Source organism: Apiospora aurea (genome assembly GCF_038362705.1).
Source record: "Apiospora aurea strain CBS 24483 chromosome Unknown utg000010l_segment0_segment0, whole genome shotgun sequence".
Taxonomy (NCBI): Eukaryota; Fungi; Ascomycota; class Sordariomycetes; order Amphisphaeriales; family Apiosporaceae; genus Apiospora; species Apiospora aurea.
The window spans coordinates 205,649-227,878 of NW_027117397.1; the positions used below are offsets into that span (position 1 = coordinate 205,649).

At 55.7% G+C, this 22,230-nt stretch overlaps 7 protein-coding genes across 7 annotated transcripts; all 7 read right to left on the reverse strand.

The window, feature by feature from the left end:
* Nucleotides 1-2,936: 2,936 nt before the first annotated feature.
* Nucleotides 2,937-4,835, reverse strand: PG986_014095 (uncharacterized protein; the record flags this gene model as incomplete). The annotated part of the gene is made up of 1 exon (XM_066850317.1): nucleotides 2,937-4,835. One exon carries the CDS (start codon nucleotides 4,833-4,835, stop codon nucleotides 2,937-2,939), a length of 1,899 nt encoding a protein of 632 aa, XP_066692555.1.
* Nucleotides 4,836-5,067: 232 nt separating this feature from the next.
* Nucleotides 5,068-6,373, reverse strand: PG986_014096 (uncharacterized protein; the record flags this gene model as incomplete). The annotated part of the gene is made up of 2 exons (XM_066850318.1): nucleotides 5,068-6,003; nucleotides 6,197-6,373. The coding sequence occupies 2 exons, from the start codon at nucleotides 6,371-6,373 to the stop codon at nucleotides 5,068-5,070; spliced, it is 1,113 nt and encodes a 370-aa protein (XP_066692556.1).
* A 1,915-nt stretch (nucleotides 6,374-8,288) lies between these two features.
* On the reverse strand, nucleotides 8,289-8,501 carry PG986_014097 (uncharacterized protein; the record flags this gene model as incomplete). Its single annotated transcript, XM_066850319.1, has 1 exon — nucleotides 8,289-8,501. One exon carries the CDS (start codon nucleotides 8,499-8,501, stop codon nucleotides 8,289-8,291), a length of 213 nt encoding a protein of 70 aa, XP_066692557.1.
* A 1,113-nt stretch (nucleotides 8,502-9,614) lies between these two features.
* Nucleotides 9,615-11,917, reverse strand: PG986_014098 (tbc1 domain family member 12; the record flags this gene model as incomplete). The annotated part of the gene is made up of 2 exons (XM_066850320.1): nucleotides 9,615-10,097; nucleotides 10,163-11,917. The coding sequence occupies 2 exons, from the start codon at nucleotides 11,915-11,917 to the stop codon at nucleotides 9,615-9,617; spliced, it is 2,238 nt and encodes a 745-aa protein (XP_066692558.1).
* A 3,431-nt stretch (nucleotides 11,918-15,348) lies between these two features.
* PG986_014099 (alcohol acetyltransferase) lies at nucleotides 15,349-17,100 on the reverse strand (the record flags this gene model as incomplete). The annotated part of the gene is made up of 3 exons (XM_066850321.1): nucleotides 15,349-16,044; nucleotides 16,161-16,999; nucleotides 17,067-17,100. The coding sequence occupies 3 exons, from the start codon at nucleotides 17,098-17,100 to the stop codon at nucleotides 15,349-15,351; spliced, it is 1,569 nt and encodes a 522-aa protein (XP_066692559.1).
* A 904-nt stretch (nucleotides 17,101-18,004) lies between these two features.
* PG986_014100 (uncharacterized protein) lies at nucleotides 18,005-18,893 on the reverse strand (the record flags this gene model as incomplete). The annotated part of the gene is made up of 2 exons (XM_066850322.1): nucleotides 18,005-18,298; nucleotides 18,378-18,893. 2 exons carry the CDS (start codon nucleotides 18,891-18,893, stop codon nucleotides 18,005-18,007), a joined length of 810 nt encoding a protein of 269 aa, XP_066692560.1.
* A 917-nt stretch (nucleotides 18,894-19,810) lies between these two features.
* Nucleotides 19,811-22,035, reverse strand: PG986_014101 (eukaryotic translation initiation factor eIF2A-domain-containing protein; the record flags this gene model as incomplete). The annotated part of the gene is made up of 2 exons (XM_066850323.1): nucleotides 19,811-21,606; nucleotides 21,627-22,035. The coding sequence occupies 2 exons, from the start codon at nucleotides 22,033-22,035 to the stop codon at nucleotides 19,811-19,813; spliced, it is 2,205 nt and encodes a 734-aa protein (XP_066692561.1).
* Nucleotides 22,036-22,230: the final 195 nt, after the last annotated feature.

Genomic DNA, 22,230 nt, shown 5'->3' on the forward strand with positions numbered 1-22,230 from the left:
GTCAGCCTGGCCGGTCATTACCATCTTCGGTGCCGCCCTCCCGACATTTGGCTTTTCCAGCGCTGCACGACATGTCGGGATAATGAGGGATGATCCAAACCGTACATCAAATCTGGCTTGCAAATCAAACGGACAGACAAGAGATGAGGATGAGCCGCCCATTGCGCATCCCGAAAACCACACACAGGTAAGACATGCGTGACCGAGACCAGGGGAAAAGAAAAAGCATTGACGTGTCACTGTGTGGCTCCCTCACCGCCCTCGAACGAACTCAAGCCGTCCTGCCGCGGAAGGGCTAGCTGGTTAGAGGGGGTTTCTGGGCCCGCGTGGCGTTCAGTTGGCACTTCGATCTGGCGGGTCTAAGGTTACTGTGTATGTGCTACCGGGCTACCTGGCATGTGAAAACGAGAGAGGGCGACAGGGTTGCAAGCAAGCAAAGTCAGTCAGTCAGTCAGTCAGTCAGACAGACAAGTGTCAAGGCCCCTCTAGGTCCCACGGGTGCAGGTACATATGTACATGTAGTTCCCTCTAGCCTGCTCAGCCCTCTGCAGTAGCACACAAGGCTATCGATCCTTCGGGTCGAGGTGAAGGGAGTGATCGACAAGGCGCGCTGGCAGGAAATGATCTGATATAGCACGATGGTGAAATGATCTTGTGAGATGGGAGGCGAGGAAAAGTATGGACTAAGCATTGCTGAAGGGCGGTTAGGTTGCCACGCTGCCAGATCTGGAGAAAGGGCCTGCTGTCTAGGCTGTTTCTGGGCGTTTGCTGGCAGTGTGTGCAGGGCAAGTTCTGTGATGTTGAACTTTGGGGAATGGATACAACGTGGGACGTGGGGGAAAAGGAGGGACCGGAATGGGGCTTTTACCCGCCCAACGCTACTGCAGATCTCCATGTCCGGCCGGTACGGGCAGCCAAGTACTACTACTTACTACCTACCTGTCAGTGCTCCATCACCACTGCAGAAGAGGCTATTCCGAGATGTGGAAAGCAAAGCAAGCAGAACAGAACGCTACGGGCATTGCGCCTGCACTCGACCTTGGGGTATTTAAGCCAGGGGTTGGTCTGCTATTGCTTGATGCTCGTGGAAGCTGGATCTGGGATGCCCGATAAGGATTAAGGACTGGTGGGAGATGCAGGGTCCTGATGTGCTGCTTTTGGAGATGGTTTTATTATGGGATCCATGGGATGAAATGGAACCCAGTGCCAGGGAAAAAGGAAGGAGTGGGGTTTCTTTCTCTCTGTCCCCGCCTAAGGTTCTTCTTTCCTCTCAATTCTTTTTTTTCTGCCAATGGCTTCTTCTACCAGGGCCCTGTGCGGAACAATTTTTTTTTTTTTTTCTGTTGGGGAAGCCGATCAGATGCAAGGTCCAGCCCCTCTTGCCCGAAACAGATAATTGTTGAGAGCTGAGGGCGAGCCAACCAGAGCGGCCTGCAGGACCTCCAACAAGCAACGACAGGGTACCCTCTGCACGGCATCCCGGACTATGGCCCGAGGCTACTGCGAATGAATAATTGATCAGTGAATCTGGTGTATTCGTTAATACCCAGCACTAGGATAGAGGAAGTATTCCAACCTGATGGATTTTGACTTATTCAGTGCATCGTGGTTGCACGTGTCAGCCGCATACCTCCAATTCAACAACACCCGTAGCATGCACTGCTCATCAACAACAGGAAGAGTTTTCGGTCATGTCAGATGTATTGATTACACCATGATGGTTACCCATGTATTGAAGATGTATGTCGGCAATGCGCGTAATGTATGCCAACACCACAATGCCAAACTCCAAACTCAAAGAAACAAGAACTTCGCTTTGGTCTTATTCGCAAGCCAGGCCAGTGGGATAGGCACACACCAGGCCATGTCGCAAGGCCAGTCCGTTTTTTTTCTTTTTTCTTTTTTTCTTCTTTCTTGTTACGACTCGGCTCTCCAAACACCAACGTTTCCCCGGCATCATTGTGAGATTCATGCAAACATATCCTATTTGCTACCAACTTGGCATCACATGCAATTCGGCCGACTGCATGACTCGGCGATTACCGTTGCACTGTTCTAGTAGTAGATGCACAATGGCATAACTGCTGCGAAGCAAGAGGGGAAAGTGCGCCGACTTTGGAAATTCGTGCTACCTAATCGCAAAACTGCCTGCCTACCCAGGTGAAGCCATGCATGTGCCAACCAACCAACCAACCCCGGAGAACACAACACCACACCAACAGTCAGTCATCAATGTACAAAAAGTCCCAAAAAGGTGCTTCATAAGAAAATGACACGGCCAAATCATCATCGTTTCCGACCCCTCTGATTCTCTAGCCTCTCCACCTGTTTTAGCACCTGTAATGCCCAAGCCTCATGCGTCACTTCTGCCACCCTCGCTCTGCCCCCCGGCCTGATATAGGAGGGTGGCAGTATATACTCTTATAGCATCTCTCATACGTATGCGTATTCCACCGTGGGAGGGCTTATCATGCGCCTCCCCTTTTGAGATAGGCCCTCGAGCCATGCCGTCCGTTTTCGGTTTCTTCTTCGTCCTCGTCTTCGAGCTCGGCATCCCCCTTCTCTGCTCCGGGGACAATGAAAACGATTGTTCCACGACGCGATACGGCTCTTCCGTGTTTCGCTATAGATGATGCGATATGGTGTCGCTGGGGAAGAAGGAGAAGCGGAAGATGATGCCCACACAATGGCGGTGATGCCATGTGATGACTACTGCTACTTTCTCCGCGGTGTGGGCGGATAGGCACTCATGATCTCCTGCTTGACTCTTTCCAGATCGGCCAGCAGCTCCTCCCCTCACGGCCGCAGTAGAGGATGACGGGGCCCTCCCGGCTGCTTCCTGGCTTCTGTTGGTGCCGTTCTCCGCTCCAGCCTGCGCTTGCGTTCTTGCGTGGTGCGGTGACTCGGTAGCCACGCGCCCCTGACATGTCGCCTGCTTATTCCTGGGCGTCGCGACGACGTCTCTTTGCTTTCTTGTAGCAGATATTGCCGGTGATGCGTGTCTGGTTGATCGCGGTTCGTCTCTCGGCGCCGCTCTTGGCGTCGCCGTGGAAGACGGCAAGGTATGAGACGAAGAAGGGGCAGAGGAAGGGGGGAGGATGAGTTGACATGGAGGATTGCCTAGCCAGGCCCGAGGTGGGCCTCTCTTGGTTTCGGGGCGGCAGCTCGCGGTTCGGCGACGAAACAAACGATGGCACAGGTGAGTACGTACGCGGGATCGCCATCATGCTGCGGTACCTTCTCGGTAGGTTCACAGGCGACGGTTCCCGGTTCCATTCAACGGGAGTCAGTAAGCGTTCCGACGACCGCGGAGCGGATGAGAGTCTCGTGGCAGAGTCTCGGCGACTCGCGTTGTTGTTGTTGTTGCGCGGTTTCCGTTGCTCTCCTCCTCCATGCTCCTGTGGAGTGGAGCTGGGGCCGGCGGGTGACGGCGACGGCGCCGCGGTAGAGTTGCGGCGGTTGTTTTTGCCGTGATGTCCTTTTCGCCGCTTCGCGGGCGACGAGGAGCCATCGTGCCATCCCTCGTGAGAGGGCTCGCTGCTTGCTAATGAAGCAGCAGCCGATGACGGCCGCATGGCCGAGTCGCAGCGAGTCGCCGTGCTATGTCGCCTTTTGCGCTGCGCCGATGACGAACCTGGGCGGCTGCTGGAAGGTTCATCGTTCTCCACCGTTTGCTGCGATGCTGCCGACTGCGCCGACAGTGTACTTGATGAGGCTTGCGAACCCGGCCCCGCTGCCACGACTGTGGACGGTCCTATCTCCACGACATCTCCATCTTCGCCAAAATGGATGTGCGTGCCCGAGAAGGGAAGGCTTGCCGAGGGCTGCCGAGCCTGTTGCTGCTGCTGCTGCTTTCGCGTGTGCGCATCCGGCGGCGGCGTATAGGCTTCTATGTCGTATACATCTTGTTTGGGCTTGTCATGAGCTGCTCTAACCGGAAATCGTGACGCCCTGCTCTGGGAGGAGGAAGGGATCGCGGGCCTATCTTGACCACGATAGCAACCCTTGGCGCCCGGTACAGTGTTCGAAGTAGTAGTAGTAGTAGTAGCAGCAGCAGGTACCGGACGTTGGAGAACTGGGTTTGGTGGCGGAACAATGGACGTCACCTGCCGCCGCCGCAAGTCCTCCACCGACTGAGCGAGCGAAGGTGCGCCGATGTACTTGGCGCTCCGGGGCTTCACCGAGTTGGCAAACCGTTGTGGCAGGGCGTATTCAGATCTTGTGGCTACTGTAGCCGGCTCCGGTCTGTTTCCTACTACGTCTGCCACCTTTTCTTCCTCCTCCCCCTTCCCCTTTTCTTTGCCCTTCTGCTTTTTGCCGTTCCCCTTTTTCTCCTGAGCCTTCTTCGGCTTCTTCGCGGCCGGCCGAGTATCTGTTTCTGCCGCTGCTTCCGCGTTCGCGGCGCCATGGTCTTTAGGTTGCTTAGGCTGACTCGGCATCAAGTGTGGATCACGTCGCTGTTCGTGCCTTCTAGTGGCCCTGTGAGGGCCATTTTCAGAGGCTGAGGACCCTCCGCTTAGCACAAGGATCGTCTCGGCCGCCCCGCTCGAAGACCGCGAAGCCCTTGGCTCTGAAGCAAGATCGCTGCTCTTTCGCCTCTCTGCCGCTACGGGCTGTGGAGGCGGTTTCATCGTGGCATTCTTGCCGGATTTCACTCGCGACGCAATTTCGGAGAGAGGGGGAATGGTATCCTCTCGCTTCGGTTGCTCTTGAAACTCCCACGGCCGCGGCGCCGGTACCGGAGTAATGATCTGAGGGACGAACAGCCCGGACTCGGACCGCGCAGGGGTAGCAGCAGTATGCTGAAAGTCTGGGCGTGGGGTTTGTTCAGGCATCGACGAACGAGCGCCCAGGATCGTGGATGGCGGGTGGCCCCGGGGACTTGAACGGATATGTAAAGGGGGTGAGTAGGTCGGGCTTCGACTAGCACGGCTGGGGGAGGGTGGTCTTGAAATGGCCATCGGGGTGCGCGGGCGAGAGTCTCGAGCACTTGGTGGATTGGCAGCAGAAGGTGACCGGTGTGGGCCCGACGGTGACGGGCCGGGCTGTGGCAGGTCCGGATCAGACTCATCCATAAACTCGGAAAACCCAATGTCCATGGTGTCCTCTCGTGGCGGAGGGCTCGATGCCACGTCCGGGGGCAGGACCCGCATGACGCGGCGAGGACTCGCTGGCCCCTGGATTGTCTTTCTCTTGCTGTTGTTCTTCCGCAGCATCTTCCTCCATCTGCTGATGGTCTTCGGGGCTGGCGTTGGGAGCAACAGGCTGGGAAGAAGTCGGCGGCGTGGGCAGCTGGGCAGTGTGGTTCAGGCCGCTCCGTGGCTGCTTCCGCGTCTGCTTTTCACGGCGAAACTGTTCTTCGAGCAAAAGCAGGTCCGCCCTCCCGCGGGTGACGATAGGAGAGTAGGACGGGTCCTTGCGCCTTGCTCTCCGGATGGGGTGGCATTGCGCCGGTGGTGGTATAGTCTTGCGTACAAAGCTCTCCTGCGAGGAGCTGGGGTTGCTGTCCTCTTCTTCCCCATCTGTATCGTCCGTGTCTTCTACCTCCTGCAGCTCAATTGACGGGATTGGGACATCATCATCCTCACTCTCCTCACCATCATCGCTGACGGTCTCCTGCCGCGCTCTAGGCGGAGCCGTCTTGAGCGAAGCAATGTACCGCTCCATCGCCCCGACTACCTGCGGCGCAAAGAGCGACAGGATGTTCTGCTCAAACACCTCGCCGTCGGCAGCGTCACTTCTCTCGTGGCCGTCGCCATGGACAGCCACGGCGGCAGCGGCGGCATTTTCCACCTGCACCTGGGTTGCCCGGACCGCAAGATCCCCCAGACTCTCAGTCAACTGGTTCCTAAAGTCGGCAATCCTCTGGATCAGGTCGCTGGCCATCCAAACGGCAACGGTGTCATCCTTAGCCACCTGCAGCCTCGTTCTGTTGGGCCCGTTGCTGTTGACGAGGCGGTTCTTCCGCCTGTCTCGGCATAGTATGTTCATCTCCTTTCTAGCCTGTATGCCAACGTCGCCCAGCAGGGGCCGCCTTGGTCAGCCTCAATGGTAGGAAGACTCGATAGGGGCAAGAGACAACGTGGAAAAACAAAAGCCAGGGCCAGCCATGGGTGCGACAGCAAGGTTTCGCTCGCTGGAGTCCCGAATTGAGGGAAACGTAGGGGCCCGTTGAGATAGCAGAGAAGATGCTTACTTGGGAAGGCTTGGTGAAGACCGCGTGTCCCTCCGTCGTCTTGAAGGCCCGGGCTATCAAGTCCCAAAACGCGCTGTTCTTCTTCGCGTCCATGGGCGATTCGAGCCATTTCCTCTTGTTTTGCAAGCATAGTTGAAGGAACCTGGTCCTCTCTTCTTCATTCGGTAGCTTGGACATGGTTGCACGCCAGCCCTTGTGGCCAGGGCTGCCTCTGGAAGGATGGGTGAAGACTGATCAAATGTGCTGCAAGAGCGTATGGACGAAGAGATGGGGGGTTACCCTGTGAATTACCCTGTAACGAGACTTTCCAGCCCGAGGAGATGGCGATGATCTGGAGAGCACTGGCTCTGGCAGTCGAGTGGATCTGTCTCTGTGACGATGGCGAATGTAGTTGTCTGGACTTGACTATGCTCACAGCACGATAGACATGTCGTTGGCGACTTGGAGTTGAGAGAGAATCAAAGAATGCACAAACCAGCCAGGCGAGAACAGATTTCTACGACGAGTTGCAGCGGAGAGCAGAATGTGTACCAGGAACAGATAGACACCTGGGGCAGGGAGGGAGGCAGGGAGGCAGGGAGGGCACGCGACTGAGAAACGCGTTGCCCCTCCCGGAGAGGAGCAGAATTCCTCCCTGCCCTCCCTCCCCTCCCTTCCTCTCCGCGGGCGCCATGTTCCTGCTCGTCTCATTGGGTTTTGATCAAGAGGACTTGAGTTGCTTGATTGCTTTTTCCCTCCTTTCAATCTCTGGTTCGCTCCAGGGTAGCTGCACCAGTCCGGTGTGACTGGAATGGGTTTGTGGTAGATTCCTGGGACATCACGGTCACCAGTGCGTCGTGGCTGTCTGCCACGAGAAGAGGCTAGCTCTGCGACCTCGGCCATAAGCGAGATATCGAGACAATATAATTGTGTATGAGAATATGCAGCGTGGCCGACGACGACCAGCCATTCAGTTTTTCCCTTTCGCTTTCCTTACTTTGTTTTTGCGGCTGCCGGCGTTCGTACCCCAAGAAATACCGCCGGTTAGCTATCCGGAAATCCTGACAGGCCTGACAGAGCCATGATTGCTTTTTTTTTGTTTCCCTGACAGCCAACGTCCAGGGTCTTCGAGGCTCGGACTCATCCCACCCACCACGGCAGAAGCAATCGGTAAAACGAACTCACAGTCCTTGGGAATCTCCTCTCAAGATATGCCAGGATGTGTGGAAATAAATGGTTCATCTGCCCGTTGACCACGTCTCGATCCGCTGCAAGACGCCATTATGGGAATTTGGGTGCTGGCCAAGCCTGATCTGATCAATCCCCAGGTCGGCGCGATCTATTCATTATCCCTGACGCCATCCCAAGGCCCGAGATCCAGGAACCCCCCCCGTTTGCCGTTACATGGGACCAGGCGCCTCATCTACCATCTGCTGCAACCCAAGTTGCCAAGCGGCGACCTGGGTAGCAAACAACGACGATTTCAATTCCGAATCCAGCCTCGAGTCGTTTGGCGGCAGATCTTCGAAGACTGCTGCATCGAAAGCTCAGCACGCAATGCAAAGATGTGCCCAAAGGAATTTGCTGCAGGAAGATGTAAGGCCTGTATATACCTATCTATGTATCTATCTGTATAAGGGCCAAATCTAGTTGCACCATTCCCCCTTACTTACTGCCGAATCGCCCCTTGGTCTAGGGCTGGCCGCAGGTTTCGGTTGAGTTGCCCGGACGAGCTTTGCTTTTTTGGATGGACTAGCTTTCAGTGAACCCGTCACATCACCGATTCCCTGCCCTAGACCATGCCTGTCCTTGAAAAGACCTGAATGGCACATGGATCCGCGTGTCCTCCCTCGTCGACACTTTTCTAATCACAATTGCCAATGCATCGAGATCATCATACGTGGGCTGGAATTCATTGCTGAAGATATAGCCAGGTTTGGTGACATACATATTTTGTCGTAGCATTGTTTCTTTCATACGAATTTGGTCCCTTTTTTTTCGTACAGGCTATTCGCATTTGGTGTAATCCGCCTGGTTCCTCCGACGGGGGAGGGACGAAGGGAAAACATACCCCAGCCGCCACCAACTCTCGCCTTTGCGGGTGAACTTTAGTCTAGCCTCCTGTTCCTCCTCGTCTCTCTGCCTCCACCTCCTGCTCCTCCTCCCGCACCCGCCCTGCCCCTACCGTGTCGGATGGCGGTGGGGCAACCCGGAGCCCGTGTTGAGGCATGCATTCCGTCCGTTGCACGAACCGCAGCTCCTCCACGCGCGGCCGCCGGCGGGCCCACCTCTCGTCGTCGAAGGAGGAACCTTGTCGAACTTCCATCTCTTCCAGTTGTCCCAAACCGTTTCACGGACAGAGATAGCAGGTGCTTGTGATGATGAAGTGGCCTTTTCATATGCAAAATGCCGCCTGGAGATAAGTTCAGTGGTGTGCGTGGGCTGCGCTCAAGGAATGCGTAATACCGAAACACTTATACAGCTGGCAGATGGTTGACGACGAAAGGGGGCTCATACGCCGGCAGGCCCACCTACGTACCTTCATGTAGGCAGCAGGAGCCGTTCTGTTTTCTCACCAAGCCGCGACTTATGTCAACCCGCAAAGCTGCATAGGTATTGAATAAACCTATGTGACATCCTGTTCTCGTTGTGGCCTGCTGTGACTACCCGTGGCGCACATCCTTCCATCCATCCATCCATCCATCCATCCATCCATACATCCATACATCCACCACGGGTGCGAACAAGATCACCTTCACTGGGTAATCAATGTATGCACCTTGGTCCGTTTGCGCGCGCGTGAATGATCCTATCATGTCACACAGCGAGTGCGAAGCCGGGCCGCTATATGCAGGCGACCAACCGACCATTTACTCGAGTCTGAACCGCCGGCTGTAGGAAGTCAAGCCTGGTGGCAGGGCACCTGCATACGAGACAGCGGAGCACCGGCAGGGCGGGCAACCGCGAAACGAAAGGGGGCAGGCAGTCCCACGTTTCTGGTTTAAGACACCACCAAGACAAGTATGATGGCTAGACCCGGGATACCAAACCACGGGCAAGGCGACGTCATCGAGGCTGTCAAGGGCCTCCACATACACATAGCAAAGAACACCCAGAGAGATCACATCAACCACAGTCACAGTAAATAAGCAATCAGCAGAAAGACATCAACCAATAATGAGCATCCCTATCCCAAGATAGAAGTATAATTCCATTAAATCCATTAGAGTTTAAGGTGACATTTCGTGGCTCGCTTGCTTGCTATAACACACAATATGCAAAGTGTCGTTCGTTGGATTTTTTGCTGTTGTTTTGTTTTTGTTTTTTTTACGACGAAGGGTAAAAAGTTGCCTTTCCTTCCAACGAGCTTGGTTCTAACTCTTTCATTCCTCTTTCCTTTTCCCCCTTTAGTTCATTTCCCTTTGTTCCCTGATTCATTTTACGCCTTGCCGGCACTGCGAACGCGCAACATCCAGTCGTCTCCGCGACCTTGTAATGTCTTGGCGTGGCCCGCCGAACACACCGCCAAGACCTCCTTCTGGGTCTTGGCAGCGAGCAGGCGGCCCTCGTTCTCGAGGAGAAGCGCGACGCCCGCGCGGACGAGCGCAGAGTCGCCTTCGAATACGTAGACATCCCACAGGCGGCTGCAGTCGTCGAGGGACAGGTGCTGGGTGAACATGGCGGAGAAGAGCTCGGCGAGGTACAACTCGGGGTCGAGCGACAGCTCTTCGCTGGTCAGGTGCGCGTGGAGGCGGGTGCTCTTCTTGGAGAGAGTGTCCAACAATAAGTTATATGCGCTGTGCTTGGCCCCGTTGTCACAAGCGATGAACGACAGGGGCAAGGGACGGTTCAACATGTTGGCCAAGGCGATGAAGCTGGTCGTGGCCGAGGGCAGGTTGAGCAGGAGAGTGGCGGCAATGGTCTAGAGCCATGCATGTTAGTGTACTGACGACATCAATCATGGGAAAGTAGGAATAAAAAACTTACGTTCATGCCCGAGACATAGCCAATGTCACTTCGGTACATGGCATATGCCTTCAGGACATCAACAAGCGAGTCATGCAGAGGACCGCCGGCTTGGAAGATCTTGAGGTCAACCCAGGTGTTGTCCTTGACATCCCGGCGGATCTTGCTGAACCAGCTGTTGCGCCTCTCGTCCTCGGTGGTCGCCTTGCCTTCGGCAATACGCTGCTCCATCTCGTGAGCTCGTGCCAAGGCCGCATGGAAGCTGGTCTCGGTCAGGCCCAGCTCGTTGCCGATGGCCCGGGTCCAGACGGCACCGCGACTCCGCGGTGCCACTCCTTTCCACCACAGCTCGCGCGTCCGGCGCTCACGGAGAGCTTCCTTCCACCGCGGTAGCACATCCTCCTCCCAGATGCGAAGGGTGTTGCCGGACATGTCGTCCTTGTTCTTTTCCTTTTCCAGCTTGGCGGCAGTGCGGCGCTTGTCGGCTTCGATGCTCTTGGCCATCATCCTTTGGTACTCCTTGATATGCTTCTTCTCCTCCGCCGGATCCTTCGGCGGTAACCAAGAAGGGCGCGTGCGCGAAAGCACAGCCTCTTTCTCTTTTGAAATGGGAAGGGGATCGATCATGATGTTCGTCCTGCGTAAGGGTGGGAGCTCGGCCAATGCCGACTTGACACGGGGTTTAGGCGCCGGTCGCGCGACAGAGTTGACACCGTGCTTGTCGAGCTCAGCGGCGTGTTCCTCAAGCTTCTCCGTCAGCGACCTGGCCTCGGCACTCAGCTCCGATAGTGCCGCGTTCCAGCTCTTGGCTCTGCCCTTCAGCGGAGACGGGCAGGAGCCGGGGCTCTTGATCGACTCGGCCGAGGAGGCGTCGGACCGCCACGAAGGCGACCGGAGAGATCCTTGCTCAGCGGGAACCAGGGGTGTGCCGTTACCAACACTGCGGACGCGCGACTTGGATCTTTCGGGGGATGTGGAGGTCGAGACCGGGCGACTGGGGGTGCGGTCTTCCATGGGCCGGGGAGAAATGGGGACGTTATCGAGAATGAAGCCTTCCGGCACATGATCGTCGTCATCTTGTTCGTCAAACTCCCTTTCCAGCTCCAAGGACGTCTTCTTGGGCTCGTTAGTGTGAGCGGACTGCCAGCTTCTCCGGCGCGAAAGAGAACCGACACTGGGGTTGCGCGGGTTCGTCGTGCGCAGAGACAGGTTTGGGCTGGGACTTCGTTGCTGACGGCGGCTGGCGCTGGCTGTGGAGCTGGATCGCACGAGAAGCCCGCGGATAGGGGCAGGGCCGGAATGAGGTTGCGCGCCTAGACCGGACAGGTTGTGTGTGCTGGTATCCCTGAACTGTTGGCCGCGGAAGTTCAGGAAAGGGGGGCGACCCTTGCCCGCGGAGGTGATGTCACGCTGGGGGCGGGCTGGGTTGGGCTGAGCCGGCTGCTGGCGTACTGTGGTGCCTGTGGTGCCGACATGTTTCGTGGAGCGGGAACGAAGGTCGGCGGCATAGGATGCGCTGTACGGGTTGGGGCTGTTTTTGCTCTGGTTGAGGTCACGCGAATGGGCGGCGTCGACGGTGACGGTATCATCTTCGAGGCCGATTTCTTCGAAGTTGCCGACATCGACCACTTGGTGGTTGTCGTCGTCTGAACCAATAGAAGACCGCAAAGAGGACGCTCTGGACGTCTTGGACGAGATCATACCGGGCGGGGACCCAGGACTGGGCACGCACAAATCAATCGCTCCGGAAACGGTGTTGTCGGTCTCGTAATTCATTATTATTGCATTTGCTGGCCTTCCGCTGAAAGGCACTGCCAAAGATTAATGAGGGTATGGATATGTTCCTGTCGTCGTGGTGCTGTGATAGCGCAGATATTGATATTCGGTGTACCTTGCTCGGTGTATTAGATGGTTTTATCGTGACGTATCTGGTAATTAAGTATGTGATTTAGTAGTGTATTGGTTTGACCTCGTCGTCTCCTAAGCAAATAGAGAACGAGTTTGTCGAATGCCCAGCAAAGTCGACTTGGTTGTTGAGTAGAACAGAACAAGGTCGACGTGTGTAAGTGTCTCTGCCGTTTGGGTTTCTCAAGCACAGAGAGACCGACGCGGGTGGGTTGAGTTGGGATTCGGTGCAACCGGGCCTGCGATGTTTCAACCTTGGCCAAGGTAGAAGAGAACGAATCACAGGAAGTTGATGCGATGCAACGTTTGGACCGAGTGCCGAAAGATGCAGCTGGGCCTGGACTAGGTGAAGGGCGGGATTTGCAAGAGGAAACCCGGTCCCCTGAAGTGCTGGGCGAGTGAGGCGCGGGACGTGTCTCAAGATCCTGGACCGAGACCTCAATGCACAGCGGGATTGCCCTGGCAATGAATGCTACACCGCAACCAGCGGGTAACAACAAATAACAATACGATGGTAATACTCGGGAAGAGTAGAAAAGAGGATGGAGATCAGACAGGCAAGGGTCCGATCAATCCGATTGTCCTCGTGTCTCGAGACAGCGCGCCCGCGTTGCTGGCTTGAAGCTGATTGATTGATTGATTGAGCAAATGTCCGAAAGAATGCGGAATCAATCAATCAATGCTGTCAAGGTGGGCGGTTATGCAAGGGAGGGAGCTATTTTGGGTCGGGTCGGTGATGCAACGGACCGGCGGGGACCCTTGGTTTTGGGGATGCTTGGCTCTGGCTCTGGCTCTGGCTCTGGCTTCTGGCTCTGGCTCTTGCGGGAAAGCAGTAGCGGTAGGTAGCTTGGATGACACAACTTGGCGGGCAGTTCGGGACTTCGAGAAGGCCTGGCACAGCAGAGTTCCAAATTTCCGATATTGTGGTTTGAGTTCGAGGGCGGACTGTGAGCTGGGTCTGGCGGTGCAGCTGGTGCTGGTGCTGGTGCTGGTGATGTGCAGCCTTGTTGTTTCAGAAGGTGATGGTGCCGAAAGTTCAGACGAAAGAAAGGGTCTTTTCCAAGTCGCCAAGTCAACTCTAAATCCCCGGGACGTAGAGATAAGGAAGCGGCCGTCGTGGCGATTCAAGGCAAGAAATATCGTTTAACAATCAAAACATTACAGTACAGTCTGCCGGGCCTGTCTCGGGAAGGGACTGGAGAGTGAGAGTTGGCGGGGTTTTTTGCAGGCGGCGTAGTCGTCGGTTGTGTGGGCGGCGCTTCGGTCAATGGTGGCAGCGCAGCGTCGACAGTAGTAATTAAGTATTGTTATGGGCGGGCGAAGGCGTAAGGATGTAACGAATGGTCCCAAGTTTAGATCGAATAGATACTCCGCATGGCAGAGAACTAGCAACTATCCTCTCTTTCTTCTCCCCTTACTGCGGCTTGGTTTTTTTTTTTTTTTTTCTCTCTCGAAGCGAGCGAAAAATAGCAGACGGTAGTCGGCGTGGGGTGGAGTTGGGTGAGATATTAGAGGCTTGTGGTAGTAGCAAGTACGGGCAGTGCAACTGGTCCGGCTCCTCTTTCCTGGGGGAGTGGTGTTTTCTGAAACGGAAAGGAGGGCTTGACAGGAGGGTCCAAGAAGCGACGAAGAGGGTTTGCAGGGTTTGCAGGTGATTGTTCAAAAAAAACGAGTGTGAATAGATATAGATGCTTGTGCAAGTATTCTTATAGTAAAGCGAGAGTGAGTCGACGAGTCGGTGAGAGACTGGTGAGTTTGACGATGGTGTTGTTTAGCGAGTGTGGTGTGGTGTGTTATGAAAAACGAATGACGATATTGCAGTAAAGAGTGACTGAATCAACGACCGAGGGAAAGCAAGCCAAGCGGGGACGGCAAGGCTTGGACAGGCTGGGAGAGTGGAAGAGAAGTGAGAAGGTTCAAGGTCGAGGGTCGAAGGTCGGAGACGATGATGCTATGCGACGGGAAAGTTGGCTATTAGTTTGTTTTTTCTTCCCCCAGGAGACCAATGGGCCGTGGCTTGCTGACCGCAATCATTTCCAAGGAAAATCAATCGAGCGTGTGAGCGGGCGTGGTGCGTGGGAGCGCGGAGTTGGAGAGAGCGTCCAGAAAGCGTCCACTTGGAGTCGACTTCGCAGCCTGTGCTTGCGACTACAACATTACTACTGCATGCTCTACCCAGGAACCGTTGTTACACTGCCCCCCCGGCCCTGTCAATCTGTCTGCCTCCTGCGCGTGCTCAGCCGGGGCCTGGCTTCTGGGGCCTGGGCTGGCGGCTGGGGCCTGGCTTTGGGCTTCTGGCTTTGGGCTTCTGGCTTTGGGCTTCTGCGCAGAATCATTCTGTGCGACTTCTGCTTCTGCAGTGCGCAGTGCTTGCTGACGGACTTCTCCTAGGCAATGGCCCAGCGGGCCACTGCACGACAGACAGCCAGTGTTTTTTTTTTTCTTCCTTTCCTTCATTTGATTTGATTTGATGGAGATGAGCAGGGTGGGCAGCGACTCCATCCATCTTATTCCCACCATCCAAGTGGCCGCGACTGGCATCCCAAAAAGCCATCCCCCCTCCCCCTAAACCGCGTGACGAGCTAACCGCATCCGGCGAACCGCCATCTCCACCACCATCCCGGGCCAAGATCATGCCAGGCACGCAGCCAATCGAGATGGCGAGGCCAAAGTCCAGCAAAGCTAACCGACCGGAAATTAACAATCAGCTTCTCCTTTTTCGCTTGGCCAGCCCAAGGAATATTCCTGCTCATCCAATCAGAGCGCGCCCGGCCACACTGTGTGCCTGGGTGCACGCACACAACACACACACACACACACACACACACACACCTCTTCTCTGTTGTGTATGTATTCCTTTTCGAAGAAGGGTGGAAGCCCAAGAACTGTCAAAGTCGAGGCCGGGTGGGAATTATGGGATGGCACCGTTGGCTCGAGCAGAGCAGCGAAGCAGAGTGGGCAGAAAAAGCTTGTTTCCCTTCGCAGGAACGCAATTTCACATAAGAAAATAAGATCCGAGATAATTACAGGTAACATTGGAATATAGCTGGCCGGTGCTTCCAATTCTAGATTGCTTCCTTCCTCCCCCCTTTTAGTGGCTTGCTGCGGGTAAGCAGCAGAACGCATGCAATTTTGAATCCACGATGCAACCCGAATGCGAAGATATAGAAACCAGCCACTTGTCGCAAGGACCCTAGTTGCGGGTAGATGTGGCATCGATTAGACATTCCGCTTTTATGCTGCCAGTCTAGATGCTCCTGGCAATTTTGAAGTCATGAGTATCGTCTCTTCGCGTCCTTTTTTTAGACCTGACTGCCGCTGCTGCTGCCAATACTGGCAAAATCTTCCACGAGCGTCCCCCGGATCCCCTCGACCAGCGCGTCCTCCGCCTCGACAGGCACGCCCAGCGCGCCCTGACCCCACGTGATGGTGCCCAGCAGCGGCCCGCCGCGGACGCTGACCAGGTTGAACGCCAACGGGGCACTGACGACGCCGCCGGGCTGCGCGAAGACCATCTGCGTGATCTGGCAGCAGCAACTGCCGCAGCTACTGATCTCCTGTTTCATCTTATTGTCCTGCCTGTACGAGCTGTCGCTGCTCGCTTCGATATCGTCTTCGCCGCTAGGGCTAGAAGAAAAGATCGTCAGGTTGCTTACCTCGTACGAGCAGTCCCGCCGGCCGCCTAGCTTGCTTTGGATCCATTTCCGGATGCTCGGGGCGTACCGCAGCAGGCCCAGGGGCTGGTCCCGCAGCTGCGCGGCGCTCTCCGCGATGGCTCTCGACAGCGACGAGGCGTTTTCCCACGAATGGGCCGGTAGCCTCGTTGTGGCTCCTTCTTCTGTCTCCTCGACGACGACCGGATGAGTCCCGTAGCAGCCGGACGCGTAGTTGCCCCATTCCTCGCTCGGGTGACCGACGGCGGCCCGCATGCTGATGGCGGTCTGCGACACAAAGTTGGTAGCCTTGGCGTTTGTGATGTGCTTGCTCAAGGCGCGGACCTGAAGAAATCTCACATGAGCAGGTGAACTAACCAACTGATTTTGGCCTCGTTCCCAGCGACTGCCTTAAATTCAGGCTTCGACTGAGTAGCACTGGATGTGAAGGTGTGACTTACAATCAACTGGTGAATAGTGCCAGTGAGCTTAGTACCGTGAGCCCGAGAAACCCGGATCGCAGCAGCTACCTGGGCATCTTTGATAGCAAACATCTTGACGCGACTACGATGGACCCCGGGCTCGAAGAAGCAATCACTGCCCGTCCAGGTGCCTTCATCGACCTTGGCAGCATTCGCCTGAAGCCCAAGCCAGCCCGCAACAAACTTGGGCAACAGTACGGCTAGCAGCGGACCCAGCAGAAACGACCAGGAGATAGGAAGACGCCCGGGTACATCGAACGGGTCCGGCAACGTGAACTCGGTCACGGTAAGTACTGTTCCTACCTCCACCTGGAAACCACCCGTCTTCTGTTGCCGCCGCAGACCAGCGAGAAACGCACGGTGGAACGCGAGCGCAGCCGGTCCATCCCCGATGATATGCGAGTACGCGAACACAGCAAAGCAGCGGCCCGGCGCGATTGGACACACCGCGACCCTCCAGGGCGGAATCGACGCGATGGAGTTCGGCCTGTCCACCAGGGACTCGAGGACCTGCTCCATCCATTGTTGATCGTCGCCATCGCCCGATCTGGCGGTGGGGCAGTCGACAACACTCAAATGGTTCTCGAGATCCAGGCTCGTGACGCGCTCGAAGAAGGGCTTCTCCGTCGCCGCATCGCGGGTCACGATCTTGAGGTACGGGAACTTGTCGACGCAGTGCCTGAGCGGGCCCGCGAAAGTCTGGAGGGATTGAACATCGACCTCCTTGGCGCCTTCTCGGAACTCGTAGACTGCGCCCACGACGATGTTGTTGTAGAAGCCGAGGTCTTCGCGCGAGATCATGCGCCGCTCGCTAGGGCCTGGGTTATTATTAGGTGATCAGCATGTCCAAGGTAACTAGCGTAGAGTATCTGGAAATGAACTTACTTGCATAGCGCAGGAACAATTCCTCCTGACTCATGTTTGTCTACTTGTCCAATAGCACGGGAATCTGGGCTGCTCAGTCAGCTCGATATCGCAAAGTCACACGAGAAAGCTCACGGGGGATCCCCTTCTTGGATGTTCGCGTTTGATTCCAGACTTAGTAAGTTGCTAGAGACCTAGATTGGTATGCATGGATGAGTGGTGTTGCTAAGGACAGCTTGAGGACGGACACCTTTGATTGATCATGTACACCCTACAGGCACTTACTAAGTTAAACGTGACCAGAGATGTTGACGATCATTTTCTACTTACCAAAATTACGGCATACCTCCCTGGCGACCTACGATTGTCCGTGTTCCCGAACCCGATCCCGAACGATGCGGTACATCAAATGTATTCAGCCAACTGTATCGATAACGACCCCGGTCCCCGGCGGACTGGGAAGAAGGATGCCGACGGTGCATTAGCGAAATGAGCGGGCGTTTTAGTGCAGAACCATACGAGAAGCACTACTGTACAAATCAAGGCAGGTCTCGGAGGCCTCGGATCGAAATAAAAAAAGGAATTCCATACTGGGCTGAGGCTACTTGCCTCGACCAGATAGAATACGCAAGAGCTCGCTTGCAGTCAAGCTCTCCGGTGCTAGTGTGTGTATAATCATCGTTGATCCATTGGCTTGCTCTAGAGATATATACACGCCCCTCAAATGTCATGAGATGTCCCGTTGATGGCGACAACGCTGCCCCCACCATATCGTGTCATCCTGTATGGACTAGGGAATAACCAGTACCGTGGTGTAATGGTTATTCAATTAGTAATATACTACCCAGGTATTATGCCAAGGGCAGCGTTGCCGCCATTAAGGGGATACAAGCAAACCAGCGCCAATGTCCCGCTCTGCCCCTAACTTTACCGCAGTCCGGTCATCCAATGCTTAACCATCAAACATACGCATGCAACGGCGGCAATAGCCTCCTCAATGAATCCGGCGGGCCCAGCCACTTCTCTATGCGCTGTCCCATCCGAATCCCATATCTCTGCGCCTTCTCCCCCACAACCTCGCTAAAGCCGTTATAAGTCCAGATACCGGACAAGCCAGCCAGCACCAAGAGCAGCAGCCCCAGATACGCGACTATGCTCAGGAATGCATCCAGCCGCTGCCCCATGGTGGCCTGGCGGGACACCAACCGTCCGGCGCGGGCCAGTTCTCGTTTCCAGAACCATGGCTTTCTGCTCTGTAGCATAGGACGTGTGTAAGTAAGTATCATCGAAGTAATTGGGGAATAGGTAGATAGATGAATGGATAAAACCAACCTGTATGAAATTAAACACATCCAACGCCAACATCTCCACCTCCGTCTCCGTCACCATTCTCGTATACCGCGCCCCCGTAGCCGCCGTCGTCTCCGTCTCATTGCTACACTTACCACCTCCGCCCCCTCCGCCCTTCTTCCTCTTACAATCATCCCCTCCCGCCTCCGAAGAACCCCTATCCCTATCCCTCCCCGACCCCAGCTTCGCCCTGAACCCCTCGACCAGCTCCTCGAGCGCCAAATCCATAAACTCCGCCCCCGACCACAGGAACTGGTCCGCGCGCCCCGGGTCGACGCCGCGGTACGTAAAGTACCCGCCCAGCCAGAGCCGGACGTAGTTGGGCGGACTCTCGGCCGTCGGGAGCCGGTCTCCTATGAGCTGCCGGAGGCCGGCCTCGGTGTAGAGGAGCTCGAGCTCCTCCTCCTCCTCCTCTTCGGTCGGGTCGTGTTTGGATGCTGTTGGGGATGCTGGAGGTGGAGTTGGTGCCTTCTCTACTTCTCCGTCTTGGTAGTCCATTCTCCCCGTCTCGTTTCTCGCCAAGAAAGAAAAGACCCTTTCTATTCAAAAGGTAGTAGGTAGGCACCCAGGCAGTGTGCATGTGTGTGTGTGTGTGTGTGTACAAGAGCGTTCGTATGTGTCCCGTCTATCCGGCCTCGTCCTCCTCGGAGCGCGCTGTTGTGTTGATTAAGCGCTGGGCAATAGCGACGAAAACAATGCCGATGGCTCCAAAGTACCAGATGCAGGATACAATTTTACTGAAAGATAGGGATAAGCTGCTATGACAATGACCGTTAAGTACGTGCGAACATGTAAATAATGGCCACGCCGGACGGTGTACGCATTCGGACAAAGAAAGAAAGCATCGTTGTGTTTTCTATTCGAGTCTGGCTCCGACGAAGCAGAGAAAGGGGAGGGGAGGGAGACAAAGAAGATCCCACAACAGCATACGGTCAACCCATAAGACATTAATTGAGCTTTAGGCATCTACCGATACGTGTTACCGCAAATAACCAACATCTCCCACACTCATGAACCAGTTCGAAGGGAAAGGAAGAGCAAGACGAGGATAAATCTGCCAATCTGAATAACACAACTCACCTGAGACTGGAACTTACTTACCCATTCCAGTAACACGCTAGTAGCTCCCAGAGAATAGATGCCATACTTTGAACCAGAGCAAGGAAAGACGATGGCGGCTAGAGAAAGGTCGAATCAACTGGGAGTAATCACTGAAGGCACGAGATAGAGAGAAAAAGATGGAGGTATCGCTGTGTAGCTCTCGTGTCATTTTTGTACGTCCGGTGAAAATCATTATATGCCCATACACAAACGCCTCATGCTGCCATTGCGCTCTCCCTCCGCGTGTGGTACATGGGACACCGTTCCTCATCATATCGCTGAAGCACATTCCTCTCCGAAGATGGTCAAATCCACTACTGCACGATCTCTTCCGTCTCCTCGAGGACCTCCTCAACAATCTCCTCAATGACCTCACCCTCGGCATCCTCGCCCTTGGCGGCAGCCTCGGCAGGCTTGGACAGGCCAAGTTCCTCGCGCTCCCACTCGAGCTCCTCCTCGACGCTCTGGCGCCATGCGTACCACTCATCCAGCATGCGGCGGCGTTCCTCGACAACAGCCTGGTCAGCTCCGGCCACACGCTCGGCGTCTTCCTGCTCGAAGGTCTTGGAGTACTCGCGGAGGTTCTTGCGGATCTGCTTCTGCTCCTCCTTGGTAAGCAGGGTAGCGGGGCGAGGTCGCCAGGCCCACTGCTTGAACTTCTCCAGTGGCTCTTCCCGCAGCTGCTCTCCCTTGAAGTCGTAGATGTGGTATCCGTTCTCCATAGCGTGCTTCCAAGCCGATGCCCAAGATGTCACAAAGCGACCAGAGGGGTCCCACTGCACATCTGTGACACCGTAGTGGTCGGAAATGTTCATGAGCTGCAGATTGGCAGTCAGGTCCTTGTCGCTCTCGGGCTTCTCGCCTTCAAAGTCCATATCGTAGAACTCAAGATCCGAGCCTTGCTGGTTGGCAATGGTGGCAACGACAACGAAACGACCGCGGGGAGACCAGTAGATACTGTTGCTGTTCTTCTTCTCCAGGGTGCGGAGGTGCTTGAAGTTGCCCACCACGTTGCCCTTGACCTTCTCCGGGCAGAAGAACGCGACAGAGGTCTTGGGGGGAACGGCAGTCTGGCCGACAGGCTCGGTAGTAGTGATGATGACGAAGCGATCGCCCTTGGGTTCCCAAGCGAAGTTGATGACAGTATCCTTGATAGTGTCGACCACTTCGACCGGGACACCCTTCTCCCTGACGCGGAAGATCTCAAGCGTTGTGGCTTGCGACTTCTTGGACTTGGAGTGACGATCGACCTTGACGGCCAGGTAGGTTCCGTCGGATTGCCAGTGCAGCTTGGCATCGCTGACACTGAAGAGGTTGAGGGAACGGACAACCTCCTTGGAGGGGATGCTCATCAAGCCGACCTTGGCGGGGTTGCTGCCCAGTTCCGGTGTCCAGTAGCAGAACAGCTGCTCGTATGACTTGTTGCCATCTCTTTGGACAGTGGCAGGGGCCCACTCGAAGTCCATAACACCCTCGATCTTGATCGTGGTCTTGTCAAGCAGAGTCATGCGGGGGAGCTCGTAGACGGAGATGGATTGGCCTTGGGTGAGTCTGGCAACGTACTTGTCGTCGGCAGACCACTTGAAGGCAGGCCAGGGGAACTTAGGGGGAGCCTTGAGGGGCTGACCGTTGGGACCGGTAGTGGGAAGGTCGAGGTTGGCGAAGGAACGCAGGGGCTTGCCGGTCTCGACTTCCCAGATGACGTAGTTCTTGCCATCGTCGTCAGCAGCCAGTTGAGGGTGGCCCTCGTCGGGAATAGAGATGGGACGGTTGGACCAGGTAACGACGTATTTCTCGCTGGGGGAGAAGTCGAGCATGTTAACGAAGGGGTGGGCGAATCGCCTCTGGCGCGTCCAAGAGGGACCGCCCCAGAGCTGAACACCTTGCTGATGGACCGAAGTCAGGAAAGTACCGAGCGGCGACCATTGAATGAAGCTCTCGGTCCAGTGTTGGCGGTCGACGACGTTCTCGGGGGTATCCTTCTCGTTGTTCCAGAAGACACCGACGGTCTCTCCACGGTACATGGCGAACTGATCGCGGCCACGGCCGGAGGGATCGGCCAACCAAGAGCGCATGTGTTCCTTCTCCTTGAACTCCTCAATGACGGGGGCTGGTACTCCTCCTCGACACGGCCCTCGCGGCCGAACCTCTCAATGTCGGTCATCTTGTTGACGCGCAGTGTGTGCTTCTTGTCGAGGGGAACCAGGTCAAGCTGGCGGACGGCGGCGGCGGCCTCGGCGGCTGTGGAGTACTCGACGAAGGCAAAGCGCATAGACTTGCCATCGTCGCCCATGGGCATGAAGATGCTCTCCTCCTTGGTGTTGCCGACCGACTTCAGCTTCTTCAGCAAGAACTTGACAAGCTTGGGCTTCTGCTCCTCGGTGACTTCGGGGAGGCCATCGATGACCACAAAGGTGTCGAAACCCTGCTCGAGCTGGACCTCGTACTTCTCTCTCAGGTCGGAGAGATCAATCTCGTTCTCATCGTAATCGTCTTCGTCGACATCTGCATCGCGCAGATGATCAAATGAGGGCGCCATGTTGGGTGGTTTGGCTCAAGTGCTGGCTTGAGTTCCGATTTGGCTGTTTGGGATGTGCAGGGCGAATTGGGTGTAAAAGTTGGATTTTTGCTGTTTCCTTGTGGGGGTGAGGAAAGTAGCAATTTGCCCCGCGCCAGTAATCGATACCAAGACAAGAAGGTACTGTAAAAAAAAAAAAGACACACGGGAAAAGTT